The sequence below is a fragment of the Liolophura sinensis genome, chromosome 9, assembly GCF_032854445.1.
Source record: "Liolophura sinensis isolate JHLJ2023 chromosome 9, CUHK_Ljap_v2, whole genome shotgun sequence".
Classification (NCBI taxonomy): domain Eukaryota; kingdom Metazoa; phylum Mollusca; class Polyplacophora; order Chitonida; family Chitonidae; genus Liolophura; species Liolophura sinensis.
In genome coordinates, this window is record NC_088303.1 from 17,232,847 (window position 1) to 17,253,717 (window position 20,871).

Sequence of the window (20,871 nt, forward strand, 5' to 3'; positions counted from 1 at the left end):
TTCTACACCTTCATTCCAGCACCCTGTTACATATAACAAAGGTTAGGCTACATGAGCAATATGGTAATGGGCCTTTTGGGGCATTCAGTGCCCATATACACGTAATCAGGTCCTCTTACATTTCCAGCCTTATGATCTAAACTGTATGTTGCCCACAATCTAAACTCTTTCTCGAAATCATTTTCTTCTAAACTTCAGAGCGATTAACAATATCTACGTTTATTTTGTGTGTGCCTACAAATACATTTTCATAACTAGCAGTACTTGGAAATTAAAGTAAAGAAATTTTACAAACGATTCCCCCAGATGAAAAATGTAAAGCCAAAACACTATATAGACGCATATACATGTATGATCTAGCCTTATTGAAGAATTTTTTAACCTACAATGTATATGACAGCTGTAAAGTTCACAAGTGGATCAGGAAACCAGCCTTAATGACTCGTGCCAGATCTCCTCACAAGCCTGCAATAGTTAAAACTGTGTAAAAATAAAAACGCACTAATGAGTGAATGTCAACAGAAGCCAAAAAGTAATTATGCTCCCTATCTGATTTACCCATTCTAACAGTAAATTATTTCAGCTTGTCAGCTACATTTACAACATAAAAGGAATGTTCTTTGGCAAGTTGATACAGAACCGTTAAGCGCCTTTGTCCATAGATAAGGCTTCTTTGGCTGGATACATAAAAACAAGGCACAGACGGTTTGTGTCAACAGAAAAACATTAAATCTCCACGGTCTGACACAAATTACCTGTGTTAGTCTCAATTGTCTGCTTCACTTAAATGTTATTGATCGAGAATTCCAAACCTGTACATATTAAACCAGAGCGCACAGTGAATATAACATGATCAGTGTTGGGCATCATGCCGACGTTTGCATGCCGGATCAGTCTATCTGATGGGAGGGACCCAGCCCTGCCCAGACATGGACATCTTATTGTGAGCAAAGCTAATGTTTAACCAAACTGTTAAGTTAGCCATTTCAGCTTATCAGGCCAAGCAGCAGACATTTGGAGGCATGATTTGACTATCGGCTGGTATTGGTATTGTCCAACTGCAGACCTGTGTTAATTCAGTGGGCTGAGTTCTGCCTCGGCCTGCAGGTGAGGTGGCTGTTACCCTTGTCCTCTGCTCTATTTTCCCGTAGAGGCCTTTGTGAGGGCGCCATTGTCTGCAGGGCTGAGGAGAGTGTATTAAAGCAATGAGGGACAATGGTGCTCCTGGCTGGATTTGTTCTCTCTTCTCTTTCCCCTCTTTTATCTCCGCCTGCATCCCCATCTACCAGCTGGTGTGATGGAACAATCACTTTACAATAGCCACCAGCTCACAAACACTGCTAAAAGCTACCCACCCACCCTCTCCCCACTCACAGCCCAATTAAGGAGTGAGGGAGGGGGCCTACAGCACAGGTGAATCTGGGGCTCTTATCCTGAATGTCCATTATTAAAGCTCTAGTCTTTAGGGACATAATCAACATGTGGCATTGAGCAACAGTCTAGATATCCCCAATGTGTTCACAGGTATATTTCATTTGACCTACAGTTTTTCCAAAACAAGTGCATTTTCAGAGGATAATATATTTAACTCTTGTGCTGAAACTTACATTGTTCCAGGTAATCATCTTACCTACCAAACAAACCTCAAAACACAAAGTAAGGTCAATATACAGTATTAAAGCCTAATTTACAACAACCATGTCCTTTTTTATCCACAAAATTAGAGCCCTTACATTGATAAAATTCAAATGCCCGAAAGATAAATATTAAGACTCAAATCACAAATTCTACAAAACACCTTCACAACAGACATTGCAAAGTGATCAGTTGTGCAGACAATACCATGTAGCAGCAAAAATTATTTTTGGCTTAATGTATATACCTCAAGTTATATTATTACAGAAATTACCTTTAATTTCATGACACATTTGACAAGTGATTAATAGAGGTCTCAAAAGGATACCTGTATTACTGTACCTTGTCCATCTATGCTACACAAATAGTTTAGATTCTTTCTGATATACTGATCTTTTAAGCGTTTTGTACATCAGTTGTTTTTCTTTTTTTTTTCTTTTTTTTTTTTCTTCTTGTTGTCTTATTGGTATATTGTGTAAATATGCATGTTTGTTCATGGGCAGGAGAGTTCAGGGAAGAGATAAAAAGACATCTTTATTTCTCACACACAAAAGTAGTTTTGATTTACAAAAACAATGCAACATTTTTTTGTTTCATTGTACAGCAATTACACATAATCACAGCACAAAAAAGAATTTCAAACGTCCACATGTTGCATCAAAGTAATACATGCAACTTCTGGATCAGACTGCATTTACAGCAAGCTTCCATAATTCGGGCTAATATCATGTTAACATGGATCTAAATTAATCCACATTATCATATTCAGGAATATACATCACACAGTTTCAACAAAAGTTTGGTACACACATAAAATTACTTCACTTTCATCTTGAATTAATACAGTCTTATGTTGGCTTTTTGGCTGGGGGGCTGAAGATGGGCACACATCATGATGGTTATAAAATGATGACACAATTGTGATGCACTACAAGAGCCTTCTGACTCTAAAACACAGTTCATTCCATTCCTCCACACTCCCCATGCTCTGAACAGCAATGTGACTGCTTTGATCAATGGGTCTCAGGAGGGAATACAAACTACTTCACATGATTACTAAATGGCCCCCAGCACACTTGTTATGAGGGTGCCCCAGCTTGAACTAGGTGGGGTCAGACACTATCTCAGACATATTACTGCACTGGACAGTCCACTGACAATTACGCAGAAATCACTCATTATGGTTTGCAGCTACTCTGATAACACAGTATGTAGTTTTGTCTATGAATTGATAGTCACTTGATAGTATGATAGTATACATATATTAACAATACAGTATATAGATGTGTGTGTATTCATAAGGTACACTAACAATACAGTATACAGATGTGTACATATCGATTACTCGTTCCAGTTTTATGGTCACTCATAGAAGTATATCCACTTTTTAAAAAATTATTTAGCTTCGGTTTTAAGCTATATGTTCACACTATGCCTGAAAATTAGTCTGGAAATTCTGTACAAATTACGTGGGAAATGGATAAAGTGCTAAAACATATAGCCATCCACATGCTCCGTGATTTTGTGCCCGATAATGAATTGGGACATATACATGTACATGCAGCTCACAGACGCATTTTATCTGGTCCGGGAAAGAAAATAGTGACAGATTTTAATTTTTGTCTTAAACAGTGGGCTAGCTTTAGCTTAAAAGTAAAACAGTTTTACAGTTTTAGCTTACTTTTAGGATATTTTATAAATAAAACCATGTGGTACATTTCACACTAAAAAACAAAAAAACAAAACAGAACTAAATATAATGCCGAGTTATAAATTTCATGATCGCATGTGCTGCTCACTAGTTGTATTTATTTGAACTGTTACACTACTGATCAGCATTTCCTACAACGTAGGCCTAACATATTTTGATTTTCGTCTTTCAAGTCCGACTGCCATGAATGAGGTCTGACAACAACGTTCAGTTCCGACTCTTCACAAAAATATGTACACATACTATCAATACATTTATTTCATTTGAATAAACTTGAACAAAACTGACAAACTGACGGTTGGTTAGGAGCCTCATACCAGTGCAGTTGCTGTGAGTTCAAGTCCAGCTCAGGCTGGCCTCCTCTCCCGCCATACATGAGAATGTCTGTCATTAACTTGTGCAGGATTGTGAGTTTTCCTTGGACTCTGCTCAGTTTCCTTCCACCATAATGCTGGCTGCTATTGTAAACGTGAAATACTCTTGAGTATGGCGTAAAACACTAGTTAAATAAACAAATATTGGAATATGTGGAGAGGGTTTAAGGTACTTACCTCTGAGGACAGGAAATCCCCTCCAGAACCCTCACTGTTCCCTAAAGACATCTTTAGGTCAAATACACTTGGACAAATACCCTGAAAATAAAACAAGAAAACACGAGTTATCATTTGAACAAATACATGACTCATATCATGTAGATTTAATATGCATATAATGCTAAGACCTACATAGCTGGATACCGGTGACAAACTTCACTTGAATAAAACACTGGAGTTCAACCCATATATGTTTTCCAATATAGCTTCAGTTGGATTTGAACTCATGGTCTTGTTTATGATACATTCATAGAAAGGAAAAAATGAAAGTTATCAATTCTCGTACATATTCAATAACCGATTTACAAAGTAAAATAATTTTGGTTTAGGACACTATCTTATTAACAAAATAATATAACATAGAGAATATCTGTGTTCATTGTGTCAGTCACGGCATTTTTATTTTTTCCAAATTTAGTAGACACATCCTTATGCCTGATTTTAGTTTAATTTTCCATAAATAACACATCCCCTTAAAGCCTCAATAAATCCTTTTAATTATGGGTACAACAGATAAAGATAGATGCAATTTACCTGTACTGGTTTGTCTAACTTTTAATGAAAAGTTTGCTAAAACTTTGCAACCCATTCACGAGCATATACAAAAAAAGCTGAAAAGTGATATTATACTAAGTGACAGACTTAAGCCAGATAGCCAATATTCAAATTGACAAGAAGTAAATGTTCACATTTTGTGACAAGTGTGTACAGCTTTTTGCTGAAGCGTTTTGCAAATGAAGTCAATGATTCCAAGAGAAGGCTACAAAACTGTATCCATGCCACCAGCCGAGCTGTACATAGCCTGAGCCTCATCTACAGATCCATCCTGATGTAGACTGGCAAACTTCCTCATGCACAATCCTCAGACTAACAAAGGCTGGCCAGAGAAACACCTATTATGTAACTAGCCAGTGATCTAGGACAAAGACAATGTAAGTCTTCCAAGCCTTCTCAGGCATCTCACAGACAGAACAGATTAAGTCCTGTGTTTACAAACAGGTAAAAAACACAAAAGCTATAGCTGGCTTGATTGGCCATGCTTTTAGATACACATATGCAGACAAGAAAAATACATTTCCTTTTCGTATACTGATCAATGAATCACCTTCTTGTGATTACAATACTGTAAAACATGTAAACTAAACAAAGCTGTAATTCTGTATGTAAATGTATAACTTCAACTGTCTTGATAAATCTAAAAGCAAGGATACTTTGAATTTGGCATTTAAAGGTAGGTTACACTTAAGTAAAACCACTTTCAGGGTATAATCTAGTCATATATTCAAATATTTCAGTTAATGTGCACAGTATTATACTATGATGCAAAATAAATTGAATTTAGTTACCTGCTCTTGAGCATGGTGAATTTAACAGAAACAGTTGTAATACTATAGATTCTATTATAGCGATCACGTCAACAAGGGGCATACTTGAATACTAGTATACCCTGACTTAAAAATACCTGCGGGGCAAAACACTTTTATTTGAGGTGTAGATTTATGAGTTCCCCATGACACAAACATGTGATTGGCCAGGTGCTCCCGTCTCACCTGAATACTGATTACAGGAAATCACCAGGTGTTAAATCATTTATGTTACAGCATTAGTCACCAGTGAAGAACTCGAGCACATGGTAGAAGCAGATAATGAAATTCTGAAGTGCAAGAGTAAAGAATCAATGCTAAAGACAACCAGGTAACTTAATACATGTGTAAGCTAAATAATCCATGATACAACCGATACAAACTGTGCACATAAAAGACAGCGAGTAAGACTATTTCACCCAAAAGTTGGGCAGGTAAAAACAACGCGTAAAGGCTTCAAAATGACATTTTTGATACATATACTTACATTTTGTCATAAGAGATTAAACAAACTTCACAAAAAACTTTTAACTGGCCTGATAAGGAGAATGAATCAATCAGAATCAAGCAAAATCTGGATCTTCAAAAATGTGAAACTTCATACGTGAAATACACTACTTAATCCAACTAACCTAAGTGTAATACCCCGGTTACTTCCACAATCACAGGTAGGCCGTTTAACCCCAAAAAGACAAAATTTTGTTACGGCAATTTTGTTTTATAATGAGCTTGATTTTCAGCTAGAACTACAAGTAGAATCCTGATCAAGAAAAATCCAGTGAATAAATCAGAGTTAAACCTACCTCGAGTCGGCAGAAATCAATTTTCCCCCCCAAACTGCTCTGTCGTAAAGTCCGACTGATAATAGGTATAACAATTACGCTCCTCCAACACATTGCTGTTACTTCCTGTTTGCGGTGCTCATTTCCTAGTCAAGGCCAGGGATATGGGTGATCAACGGAGGATACTTCATGTGTGTGTGCATTAGCTAACCCCCTCATCCCCCTCGTCATCCACCTGTTGTAGGACGACTCCCAGGCAAGGTGCAGGTAAGGTCAGCTGTGGCCACTGATCTATCCACTGCCTCGAGAGGTGCCCTAACCCCAGTTTCTTTACAAAGAGATCCCTCAACAAATCCCTGCATATTAAGGCAACTTAAGTCAGCAAATTAAGGAAAATTCCCAGTAGATAAGACACAAATTGACAGAAGCAGTTAGAGAGCCACTGGCAGACCCCACCCCAGAGCCACTTCCAAGGTTTCCAGCACCTTTACATCCCGAACCTACATTTGCTGACACATCTTTGAGGAGAGTAGGAGTGACATCTGTGGCCACAAACTGTGGCATGGAGAGACCGGCCATGCAACCACAACCCTCTGTCAAAGACAGCCCAAAGCTCAGGACAAATTCCTCCACAGTTAGGCCCTGGAGAAGTGCCAACAGGTCTTTAGGAAGTTTGTCCAGGCTGCATTTCTCCAAACATCGGACTGGGCCTGCTATGAGTCTGTGTAACATCATTAGTTCAGACTCCATGCCACTCATTAGCTCACGCCATACTCTGCCATCTGTTGCAACCTTGATGGGGACGCTAGTGGACAACACAGACGAACACTCGCCATTTTTTCTAGAATATGGACTCAAAGTGCAACTGTTATATACAAACTGTACTGCAGTTTCTTTTGGGTTAAAATGCTGACCTGATATATATATATATAATTCATATTGCGCCTTGATCAAACATAAGTCGTAGCAGCTGTATTTCCTTGAGGATCTTCATTTCCTAACAATACATCAAATGCATAAAAATGAGATTTCCTCTTCATGTACTTTCCTTTCATTAGCTGTCACTTCAAGCTGACATTTAGGCAATATTTTTCATCTTCATTTCCAGAATATGTCACACATGTTCAGATGAAATCGATGTCATTTTTATCTGAAGTTCTCCATAATATGGTGATAGTATATTTCTAAACATTCAACGATGTCTAATTAAAATGGTTAAATAATAGCAGCAGAGATGATGTCAAACAAAAAGTACTAAATTATACAATATGTTCCATCTGACATATACATCTTATATCTTTATATACAGCTAGCTAACACAATTTATTTATTCATTTGATTGTTGTTTAATGCCTTACTCAATAATTTTTCACTTTCACAATGGCACCCAGTTTTATGGATGGAGGAATGTGGTCCTCAACAAGCTTAACCCTGTCAAACGACCATACAAGCATCGTTAACCACAAGCCACAAGCAGTGAGGGCAGGGAATTAATCCACAAAATTCCTGTCCAAGGCTGGTTTTGACCCACGCCCAGTACAGCACAGCTCCTACACACTCAGGTCTTATCATTTGTTGCGTTTGTATAAAAGTTACTTCTAGATAACATTAAGTATTTATATTAGTGTAAGGATCATGTAAACCTCACATCGAAAGAACTTAAAAAAAAAAAAAAAAACATGTATGTTCAGGACAGAAACAGGCATCACCAATTTGCAGACTTTCAATGAAGCTACTTCCAGTTAACAGACATGTAGGCCTGGCCACATCTATCCGTGTTTTCAACCAGTAACCCGAAATGGCTGATGTATATGTATGTGTTTTTATCTAACTGGTGTGTTAGCAAAGTTTTCAAGATCAGTCTACATTATTGATTGTCTGCAGGCGTAATTGCTGACCAAAATGCCACTCGGGAAATAACAGGTCCTAGAGAAGAGGGATTTAGTAGTGAATCCAGCCCCAGCAGTTTTGAGAGATTAATTCATTTCTATTGTTTAAGATTTTCAAAACCATACAGTGTGTATCAGTTAATAAAGTTTGACACCTTACCAAAATAATATTTACTTACTCCAATACATCATGCCTATTGTTCTTCAATGTTGGCAAAGTGTCACAGCTGGACACTGAGACTACACGAGTTCTTCTTCCAGTGAAACTTCTGAGTATTTTAATAAAAGCCTACAATAATCTTTTTTGCTGTTGCTCCTAACACCCATGGCATTGGACAAAATCTAACTTATCCTTCATCGTGTTTTCATTTTTTACCACTTTTGTACATGAAATTTGTATTGTAATACGGCACTGTTACTGTTGCACGGCATGTCAGTGACAAAGTGTAAACTTTGTCTGCTAAATTGCTGAGTGGCACATGACTCCCACAACAAGGAAAACCTTCTACGGAAGAAATGAAAGATATTTATCCATCCTATAACTTGTTATGAGAGATGAAGAATGAGCTAGCTTTAGCAGTCGTTGTGATCCATTACGAATCTCGCATGAGCTCATTCGTAAATTACTGCTTGCAATCAAAAAGACACACATCAGATATTTTACTTCAGTTCCATGAATGCCGTTAGCCTTTCAAAAATTCTTTTACATCATTCTAACGAAGAACTAAATTTTCTTTGGTCAACTTTCCACAGCCAGCATGTAGGCATTACAATGCTCAGTCACGTGTGTGTGATCAGTCATAGTGGAGGGATCGCTCATTGCAGGTGACTGTCTGTCCCGCAGCTCTCTACAGGCACTCTACAAACTCTCTAAAAGACTTCTAGGATCACGCTATTCTCCTGCCTGGTTTGACTTTTAGTCTGAGCTGACTGTATGTTCTATAGTGATTAAAAGGCCAGAACCTTTAACCACTAGATCACACCCTGAAACAATCCTGTAATTGTCACCTAATACAAGACCAGACAGAACTACATGTGCATGTATATTTAGGGTCGATGCTGTACATACAAGTTAAAACAGAATCAATACTTTCAACACATCACACAAAAACAGAGCTAGATGTATACAAAGAGCTGAACACCACTGCAAAATTACATGAGAACCGATCATTTTATTGCATGTAGTACAAGAACAATAATATACTAACAGCTGTTATTTGAAGTTATACCAGAACCTTTTTTTATCAAACGGTACAAGACCAGAGCAGATAAGGAGAGATGATGAGCTGTCACTGCTGAAGCATAAACTTCTTATGGAGACTTGACACTGTACAAGGCCTGAACGCTGGAACTAAATTAATCCAGGGCTGTTAATGGTTGATTAAGGAACATCTAGGAAGCTAAAGCACTGTGACTGGGATATTGGAACATCTCTAAATTGAGCCTTTCCCAAGGACCAAAGCATTTAGGGAGATAAATGTTTGTTACTGGGACTAGGTTTGTTACTAATTCCTTCGAACACTACCTCTCTAAAGACCAGAACATTTACTGCAGAATATAAAAGAATTTGAAGACAATAAATATGGGATGGTCGTGGGTTTCCCTAAGGCTCTGCCCGGTTTCCTCCCACCATAATGCTGGCTGTATAAGTGAAATATTCTTGAGTGCGGCGTAAAACACCAATCAAATAGATAAATAAATAAACAATAAATATGTAGCTCCACATCTCAGTATTGTATATATAATCTATCCCAAGACCAAAACACTTAGGAAGCTAAAATCCTCTTAAAGGCTATAAAGAGCCATTGGAATTCAGGAACTACATAACCACCGAAAACTAGAGCATCTAAGAAGCCAAGAGACTAAGCTATGCAACAAATTAAATACAGGAACATTGGAACGTGTGAGTGAGTGAGTGCATGCTTGGGGTTTAACATTGTATGTAACAATTTTTCAGTCAAATCCCGACGAAGGAGTCCTTAGAATGCATGTAATGTGCCTCCTTGTCGCAGGACGGATTTCCACTGCTCTTTTATCTAGTGCTGCTTCAGACGACTTACTGAGGGCAAGTAAGCCGCTTCGCCCGAGCCATTATACTGAAATGGGTCAACCAGTTGTCGCACTTCCCCTTAATGCTGAACACCAAGCGAGGGAGGTACAACTTTCTCTTTTAAGGTCTTAGGTGTGACCCGACCAAGGATTGACCCTGGATCTAACGACCCTGTAGCGGACCCTCTATCAACAGAGGCATCGGGGCCCGTACTTCGGAGTGAAACTAGAAAATGACCTAAAATTGCACGTGTAGAAGTACATTCTTTGGGGGAAAATAAATATTATAAACTATTTCTTACAGTGAACATAAAGTCAGCCATTAAAGCTGAATTAAAGTAGAATTCCAGAAATGTTCTAAAAATATTTTTAAAATTCTACAGTGCTTATCAACAAAATATATAGCAAACAATCGTCAGCACCTAACCACTCATTTGGTGATGCCATTTTGCCATGTTATACCTATCTGGAGTGACGTCACAAAACCTGGGAGCTGTCCCGCACCATCGATATCAAACAATGTGACAATTAGAAAATACAAAAAGAAACACCTAATACCCAACAAAAGAGTATCAGCTCTGTTTCGTGTTCAAAGGGCCGATGTTTCTTTCAGTTTGGCGCTCGGTCAGGGTGATGTTTGTGGACACAAGTGTCATGTTTTTAGCGCCCCTTCTCATCTTCGTCCTGCATGGGTGGAGGCCTTTGACCTAGCTGGCTGTACCCACTTCAGGGAATTTACTGAACATAGCAGAACCTTCTGAGTGAAAACAGACCCTTTCATTCTGATTTTGGGAAGGTATTTTCGTAATAAATCTGACTTTGCTAAGGAAAAATAATGCAAAGTCACAAAATTTATCTTCAAGCAATGACTCTCCCGAGGCCAATTTCTTGCCAGCTCATCCTTACAGGTTACTGCAGTTTCCTGCCTAACGTGCGCACTGTGACACGGGCAGCCGTTCTCAGTCATCTGTTCATACATGTGTGGTTCAAAATGCATCAGTTTAACGCTTAAATTACCCACAAAATCCAATTTATTGCATCAATGTCTGTCTATCCTCTATAAGAAACCACACCGACAATCGAGAGCTAATAGGTTTTTGATGTGACAGCCAATATCAAGTGACGCTTTCAGCGCTAGTGATTGGCCAAGTTCATATTAAAGGGCTTCTACAGCATGACTACTCAGAGTGAACTGTCGGTCAGTGCCACATCCCCAATGCTGAACTTCATCTCCTCGGCTTTCAAAAATTTATAGAATTTTTTACATTTCACAGAAATTTTCTGTGACAACTGTTTCGTATATCATTTTTTTATGTATATCAGGTGGGCAAAAAAATGGGCTGTACTTTGATGCTGCATTGCTCCATTATCCTTTTTTTAAACTCTTTCAAACTTTAGACATTCAAATGGCATGATTTTTTAAATTCAAAATCTGATCAATTTTCAAGGTCATAGCTTCAGTAGTCTGTACACGGGTTAAAATGAAAACACAGCCTCAAAAACGCATGTTCCAGTGACCCACATTGCATCACCTGTCAGGTGTCATGAGTAGAGCGCACGCTGCACCTGTGTGACATGCCTCAATCATGTGTCATCTGGAAAAACTGTCTGGCTCTAGTGTCAGAGCAACCCTTCTGCCAGATTGGCACAAGTTTTGGTGAATCAAGATGGCTTTCTCTGCGGCAGACAAGGAATTGATCACCTTTTCAAGTAAAACAAGGTAGAACATCATTTTGAAAAGTCCGGAACATGCGTTTTTGACTCTATTTTGATTTTGGTAGCTTGAACAGAAATCTTAAAGGATGAAATTGAAAGCTGGTCTGTATACTTAGGACATAATGGCTTTTGAGTGTGTAAATTTTCAGAAGCTGACGTAAGAGGGTTTCGGACATATTGAGTGTCGAAGTACGGCCCATTTTTTTTATGCCCACCCAATATATGGTGGCAGACTTTATGTTCATTTTAAGACTCTGAAACTTTACACTTTTCAACTAGGATATCTTCATACCTTCCAAAGAGACCTATCGGCCCGGACAGCACAGTAGGTGAAGCGTGCGCTTCGGGACCGGTAGATCCAGGATCAATCCTTGATCGAGTCACACCTAAGACTTTAAAAGAGGAAGTTGTAACTTCCTCGCTTGGCGTTCAGCATGAAGGGGATAGTGCAATGACTGGTTGACCCGTATCAGTATAATGGGTCGGGCGGGGCGGCCTGCAACAAGGAGGCACATTACACGTACATGCACCCTAAGGATTCCCGCGTCGTCATATGACTGAAAAATTGTTGAGTACGACGTTAAACCCCAAGCACTCACTCACTCACTCCAAAGAGACCTCAAAACACCTTTCTAAAGTTAACAGAACTCTCAGAATTAGTCAATGTGCAGCTTATAGTTATGGGTGCATATCAGGTCATTTGCTGTTATATTTAATAGGTGCATATTAGGTCATTTGCTATTATAGTTATGGGTGCATATTAGGTCATTTGCTATTATAGTTATGGGTGCATATTAGGTCATTAGGTCATTTGCTATTATAGTTATGGGTGCATATTAGGTCATTTGCTATTATAGTTCTGGGTGAATATTAGGTCATTTGCTGTGCAACTATAGCTTCTCCCAACACCAGACCATTTAACAGGCTGCAAGACTAGACCAATGGGACAATAAAAGTATAGGAACCCATCTGACCATAACCTCTCAAACCCAGAAGACTAGACCATTGCAACACTGAAAATATAGGAATTCCTCTGACCAAAACCACTGATGGGAGACTGGGAATATAGTAACTCCTCTGACCATCAAAACCAGTGATGGGACAATGAAAGTATAGGAACCCATCTGACCATAACCTCTCAAACCCAGAAGACTAAACCATTGCAACACTGAAAATATAGGAATTCCTCTGACCATCAAAACCACTGATGGGAGACTGGGAATATAGTAACTCCTCTGATCATCAAAACCACTGATGGGGCAATGAAAGTATAGGAACCCATCTGACCATAACCTCTCAAACCCAGAAGACTAGACCATTGCAACACTGAAAATATAGGAATTCCTCTGACCATCAAAACCACTAATGGGAGACTGGGAATATAGTAACTCCTCTGACCATCAAAACCACTGATGGGACACTGAAAGTATAGGAACCCATCTGACCATAACCTCTCAAACCCAGAAGACTAGACCATTGCAACACTGAAAATATAGGAATTCCTCTGACCATCAAAACCACTGATGGGAGACTGGGAATATAGTAACTCCTCTGACCATCAAAACCACTGATGGGACAATGAAAGTATAGGAACCCATCTGACCATAACCTCTCAAACCCAGAAGACTAGTCCATTGCAACACTGAAAATATAGGAATTCCGCTGACCACAACCTCTCAAAAGCGAAACATTTGGTAAGCCTAAACACAAGGCTATCGAGACATTAAAATATTTTAAGAGACATTGAAATATAGGAACGCCTCCAACTACATGTAAAACTTCTTCCAAAACCAGAACATTTAGGAAGATGAAAGACTGTTCATTTATTGGGATACAGGAACAGCTGTAAACTTTACACCCATCCCACCACACTACCACAACCCAGAGGAGTGAAAAGATCAGAGGAGTGAATCAAACTAAATAAGGCATTAAAACAAAGCTCCTGGCCCCCATCAAAACCGAGCGAGCTGATCTCCTGCAGGCCCCTGGTGACATTATTGATGATTTACAATGCTGGAGTATGCTGGGTGGAAGCAGTCAGTTCTGGAGGGTCATGATTAATCGCTAGGTTTATGTGGTCATTTAGATCTGCCTGACCATCATCATGATTCCTGGCTAGATTGATATGCCATTATTGTCCGGACATTCCTAACTACCCACCATTCACTGCTGACCATTGAGCGTCAGGAAATCATCATTTATCATACCGTTATTCAGATCAAGATTAAGCAAAGCCACTGCTCTGCTGCTAACCAATTGCGGGGCAAATTGTGTAGCTGCTTACACTACATTAAGCTTACCTATTACGATTGAGCTTTATAAACACATACTAAATCTTCCACAATACAGGTAGAGTGCAGAATATATTCTGTCCATGGGATGTTTATTTGATTTGTTTGATTTGTTTAACTGGTGTTTAGCGCAATGCTAAGGAATTCATTTACATGCCATGGGTCAGATCTGAGGATAGGGGAAACAGGAGGACCTGGGGTAAACCTGCTGCCTCTATGATCATCTGTAAAGGTGAGCTACAAATATATAAAAACAATATCTTTATTTATCGAAGGTAGCTCGGTTAATTTACAATGAAACTGTTCTTCCCCAAGGCCCTCACAGAGAAAACAAATATACAGGAAATATGTACTTCAGAGTCCAATCAAAAAATACATCAATATATATTTATATAAAACAAGATAAAGCACCATGTAGTTTGAAAAGTGAAGCTACATGTATATACATTCATACATACAAAAAGCAACAACACAACCACCCGTGCTGTCCCAACCACCCCCCTTATAGTACACCCCCCCCCCTACCCCCACACTGGTTGCAACCCTCTACATCACCCGCTCACAAGTGAGTGGGTGATGGCCAAAATGCGCTTTTTGGGGTTAAATTTTAGATCAGTTTCCATATGTATCCAAAACAATACTAATGTTTGCAAGAATTACCACATAACAGAAGTTCCTGTCAAAAACAACAGGACGCAGATTAGAACTTATGACCCCCGAGGTTAACTCATGACCATATTCAGAGTAGTCAAATATCAAGTACAGCATTAATAACCATACAACCATCATGTATAGATCACAGCACAGCAAAAACGGCTACCTACTTAGATATTCTATGCAGTTTTAACTCAGAGTACTCAAACAACAGCATGACCACCTTAAATTAATTGCTGCTTTTCTATTCATCTGGATTTCCATTCTGGCTAACATTTACAATGTTTTGAGAGGTGATGACTAAGATACGTGCCTGTGATCAATGATGGTGTTTGTTCAGCGGCCCGATGGATTGGGAGTCAGGACTGGTCTGGTCAGTGCTATGCTGGTCATTATGTAGATTTATGGCCCGCTTTGACAAGCAGACAGAATCACAGATGATTAATGTTTGATAATTACAGTCCATGTTCAGAAATACTACATCACTTCACCCTCAGTCAGCTAGATTAGAACACAAATCTTAATGACTATTCACATGGAGGACGTATACATTAATACAATGACAATAGAGTAAGAGTTGCAGCTATACACAAGGAGGTAACTGGATGGTAACTAGATGGTAACTGGATGGTAATTGTATGGTAACTGGATGGTAACTGTTTTACACTGTTCACACTGTATTACACGTAACACCAAATAAAAAAATGCATCCCATACTGAATTGTACCTCCATCAAACGGCAATTGCAGGCATCAGTTAATCAAATCTAAGCGTATAATCCAATATTCACAAGCCAACTTTAAGTGAAAAAGAAAAAAATCATGAAAGAGGTCATTCGAAAATCAACAAAAATAAAATCCATTTCTGACAGAACTATAAAATACTATAAACTATAAATTCCCCCACAAAAACCAAATAAGTTTGACAAATAAGATAGGTTACACTCTATAGGGATACCGTCAAAGCTTCCAATTCTACCAGGTGCTGTCAGAGGTTTATGGGCAGCTGAAAATGGCCAACTACTTACACCAAATAATTAAGATTAAATGGAAACCATGCAATATTTCAAAGAATATAATTGCAGGAGTTAAAAATCAAAAGCTACCGAGTGGACATTTCATGTGGACAAATATTTACACATACATACATACATACATACATATATATATATATATATATATATATATATATATATATGTGTGTGTGTGTGTGTGTGTGAGCGTGTGTGTATTGATTCTGTGCTATGGTCAGTCTGCAAAGGTACAGGTATTGTACTAGTTCAGGCTGAGTAATGTTACATAATACTGAACATCATCTGGTCAATGATTCTTCAACTTTTGGGGTTTTGAAGGATTTTTTTGCCATAAATACGTAAATGATGGAATATTTAACAGGAATAAAACTAGAAACCGAAAAAAAAAGAAGAAAAAAAAACAAAAACAAAGAATGTTAAAAAACAAAAAACAAGAGGTGGGAATGGTGGGGGGAGGGGGGATGGCTGCAGTGTGCAGTGCACATGAAATATTTAAAGTTTTCTCTGGATTGTGGAAATGTCAAGCCAGGTGGGGGGGGTCCATCAGTCCTCCAACAAAGTCGTCAAAAACATCTTGACGAATTGTACACACCAGCACCATCATTCAGGATGCTGAACACACAAATCATGAAAATTTCTTTGAATGCAGATCCACGTTGTCACTCTACCATAACCTTTGTAGTATCAGACCCAATTCTGCCATCTTCAACTCAATGTTCATCCACATAGCTTGTGGCCATCAGTTCACTTGAACACCGACATGTTCTTTTCCCAAAACACCCCAGAGATGTTAAGTGCTTCAAAATGAGGGAAGAGGAATCAATAGCTTGAAGCATTTATCTGTACGTGGACAAACAGAAGCTCTCAGAGTTCACTGTAGCTGTCTACCCATTAGCTGGCGAATGACGGGACCACCGGGCACTTACCATATCATGTCTAACAGACAATATCATGTTTGAATAGTTGATTAATCCATCCATAATGGCCTTATATGTGAAAGGACACTTTTTGTCATTCCAAACACCACTTACACCTACATCATGCTCAGACTATTTTTATGAGTGGGGTCACTGAGTACACAGTTCACTGTGTGGGTGTTTCAAGAAGTGTTTTGATGAACACAGCCCTATAACCCTTCTGTTATATTGAACAGAAGTCAATACTGTACTCAGTTATCTTAGTGAGCAAAATATTTCCTCTGTATATCCAATGTAGATTTCACAACTGGGTTATTAAGTACAATGTACTTTAATCAGCTTGCATGGATCTATATTATACACTGAATAGCAAGGACATGTGCCCTTACATCATTTTTTAATAATGAAAGTGTATAGAAAATTGTATCTAACTGTATAAAAACTGACAAAAATAATGTAAATTTTTGATACATTACAAAATGCAAACATTATCTCTTTCTCAAGAACTATATGTTTTACATGTATATCACTACAGGTGTATCACAGAAATTGGAGAGAAAACACATCTAGAACCAGAAAAAAATTGTCATCTGTGAATTTAAGTTATACATGTATGCGTCACCTAGATATCGAATCCACTGACGTGATTTAATAATTCAACATGTAAAACACATTTGAAAATTCAGCCTGATACCAATTTTCAACAAATGTCAGGATAAGTAACCTTAGTTTACAGGTACGAGCAGTTATATGTGGAAACATCTGCCACTGACATATAGCAGGCCCATAATGTATGCCAACCCACTAGATGACTTACATGACAGCCTGAAAGCCACTACAGGTACATTTACCTCCTAATGATTACGAACAAAGTATACATATACACAATACTCTACATTTCAGAGCAATTCATCAACATTTTCACAGATAAATAAAGGAGACCTACATATACAGTGAATTCAACAGCAAAAACTTTTATATTCAATGACTTGAGAAGACTTCACGGTGGAGTTGCTCAACACAAACGCATTGACAAAAATGAAAATGAAAAGCTGCTGCGAAAAACAGTATGATAACGACTTCAAAACATTAAAAGTATGGTATTGCCCACAGATAAAATACAGTGATAACTACACGAGTGATTTATGGATAAAAGTGTATTCATGGGTTTGGCCATCGCCAAAATAATAACCACACAGTACTGGAATGGTCAGTTGCAGATGGGATCGAGGTATTGGTGTTGGGTTCATGATCATGGTGATGACATGGGCCAGTACACATGCACTCAATCACATAGCTGTCAACCTGCATAAGTGTAAATCATGATCCAATCCAGTTCCGCATGGTCGGTCAGGTATGACTTCATCAAACTGGATAATAGCCACATCCCAGCAGATATCTATTGATTACTTCATCCCACAGCTGCCACAGCTGGGGCAAAATCTAGTTATTATCTTGCTAATCCACAAGCATGTTAACAATAACGCAAAATCAAAGACGTTAGGAATAATCTGAGGATTTAATAGTCGGGTAAAGCCAATATGTGAACGTTTATAGCAAGTATACACCTATACATGCATACAAATTTCCAGTAATAAAACAATGAAAGTCAAACAAGATGAACGAGAACAAAAAAAAATTGCAAGTATGCCATTTATACATGTGCCTCCCTTACCCAACCCAGCTTTTGATAATCATATCATATTTGATAAAAGTTTTTAAGATTTTGTTTGTACCTACAGAAGTATGCAATTGCTTGTTCATGTTTGGCACAAACTGTAACACTATATCCTGTAACACTAAATCCTATAACACTAAATCCTCTAACGCTTTCAGTTGGCAAAACATTTGAACATTTTTCATAAAGCCTATGCTCTTATTAATCCATGTGTTTATTTTTTTTTTTGATTGTTGTTTAACTTAATCTCTGTTTGAACATCACTGATCAGCAGTCTAATGGGATAGGTGAAAAGATCTTTGCCACAACAAATAATGTTCAGTTACATTATCCAAACAAACATCCTTGTGTAATTATGCTTGAGCAAAAACATAGTACGTTTGACACAGGGCACATGATTTATCCTTGCACGGTCTTAGCAGACTTAAGAATGCTAAGCCCTTTCCTACATTTCAAAAGCTGCAGGTTAATGAAATTGGTGGAAATGAACAATGATCTGACACAGTGAGAAAAAAATAAAACATGAATAACCCATGTAACTAAATTGCACCATATTAATGCACGAGGAAAAAAACCGACAGCTTCACTTTTTTATTTTTATGTATTCTATTATTGATTCATTTCGTCAAGACGATTTTCTAAAGCAGGTTTATTAATGTATACCCCAAGGAGAAAAACCTCTTATCAAGGCATATCATAAAAAGTTCCATTTATAAAATGTGAAAGCCTGAAAACTGGCAATGACATAAGTCAGTATTGATTATACATGTTACTTCCACTTAACCAAATCAAACCAAACTGCTGCAATAATGTTTATACAGTGCACATGTAGCAGAACTGATGCAGTCTGAATTTACAGCAGTAGTAATCTTAGATTGAAATTTATAAGCCATTAACATGATTAATAAACATTTCGGACATCTTGTCTGCACAAGATAATTACACACCTTTGTGAGAGAATTTTACAGTTTTTTGACCTTTATGGAACAATAAAAAGAACCATGAGTATACAAATGTTAAACTCTGTATATAAAATTGAAAAACCTTGTAAAACTAGTAAATGTTTAAGAAATAAGTTCAAAAACAAAGAAACTTGAAATTTATATCATGGAAAAAGGAGGTTCAGCTAGAAAGAGTTAATGAGCAATTATGTTATCACAAAACAGTCAATGCATGGCTTTGAATATTTGCAACACTCAATACCCCACATACTCGATTGCAAATACATGTACAAACTTGTTCAATCAGCTAGAGGACATAATTATTACAATAATGACTAAATCTAATTAATGAAAATGCATCTGCAATTAATTACTCTTGGTATAATATGCAAATTCTAAAATCAATAACTGAGTAACAGAGTAATGTTTTCTAACTTGTGCACAAGGATTAAATCATCTTGTCACCATGCAGGTGATTAAGTCCGTTTCAAATAAAGGTATTTAAATTTGTAATACACTGGGAGATTAAATTTGCACATCTTCATGAATTACTGCATCATTTAGTCATCACCGTGTCATATATTTGCTCAACTTTCACACCCATTCTTGTCAAGGATTCAGATCAGCCTTAAAATGTAATAAAGCAAAATCATACTGGGGATATTAGCCAGATGTTTTTAATTATTTCCAGATCATTTCTCTTTCCAGTTAATTTGCCCTTTTAAGCCCAGGGAAAGGCAAATCTAATTTACGCTGACGTTTTGGCTGTGCGATCTAATGAAGCATGACAGTAATTGTTTTACAGTAGGTCAAGCAAACCGTGGCCATTATGTAGCTGTCTTCTCTCAATAGGCTTAATCTGTGTCATATAAGAAGCCATCTTCTTTTGTGCCTTTCTTTTTCTCAGAGAGACATTTTCTCTCTTTGATCTGTTACAAGAAGCCATGTTAACAGCGAAAGCAGAAATCTCCTCCTGGGGCAGCAGAATTGTTGAAAGCAGACAGCAGGGTGATTTTGAGGGTGGCTCACACTGTGTGAAGTGACAGACAGGGGAAGATCTTTGGCAAAGAATCGGCACTTATCAAGAACTTGTCTCTGTCTCGGTAAGAAGAACCACAGTGGCACAGAGATGTCAAGATTGTCAGAGACAAGTTGGAAGTGCAGGTTTGTCTCTAATCAGGTTTTCATGTCAAGTCGGACTGTTAGATAAAGCCATCAGTGTCAAAACACCATGCTGATTAGGGCAAGGAATCTGATGGCTAAGTATTTCACAGAAGAACAATAAATCAAACGTGTGACTGATATTACTCAGCAAAAAAGCTAAATTGGAATCTCTTTTATCTGTTTTATGCAGTGAGTTTAAGCTGTCCTATTTCCTTTATCAATCAAAGTGAATCCTGACAGTTTACAATGTAAATGTCTTTGACACCTAAACACAAGAAGACTTGCAGAGTACACCTCAACAAATCCAAACGGGATTCTGAGCATGATAGAAAAGTCAATCAAGTTAATCTTTACATGTACGCATAAGTAATGATCAACAAATTTATTATAGAAAAATTAATAAAGTACTTAAGTAAACATGAATGTACATAACTTATTTTGTGCGTGACCGCAT

The 20,871-nt window shown here is 37.9% G+C and overlaps 1 protein-coding gene across 1 annotated transcript in view; it reads right to left on the bottom strand.

The window, feature by feature from the left end:
* LOC135474856 (TOX high mobility group box family member 4-B-like) overlaps positions 1 to 20,871 on the bottom strand; it is a 77,803-nt gene that overhangs the window by 40,472 nt on the left and 16,460 nt on the right. Inside the window, exon 2 of the mRNA XM_064754480.1 lies at positions 3,898 to 3,978. Coding sequence (XP_064610550.1) covers positions 3,898 to 3,948 — 51 coding nt within the window. The 5' untranslated portion in view covers positions 3,949 to 3,978. The remainder of the gene's footprint in view (positions 1 to 3,897; positions 3,979 to 20,871) is intronic.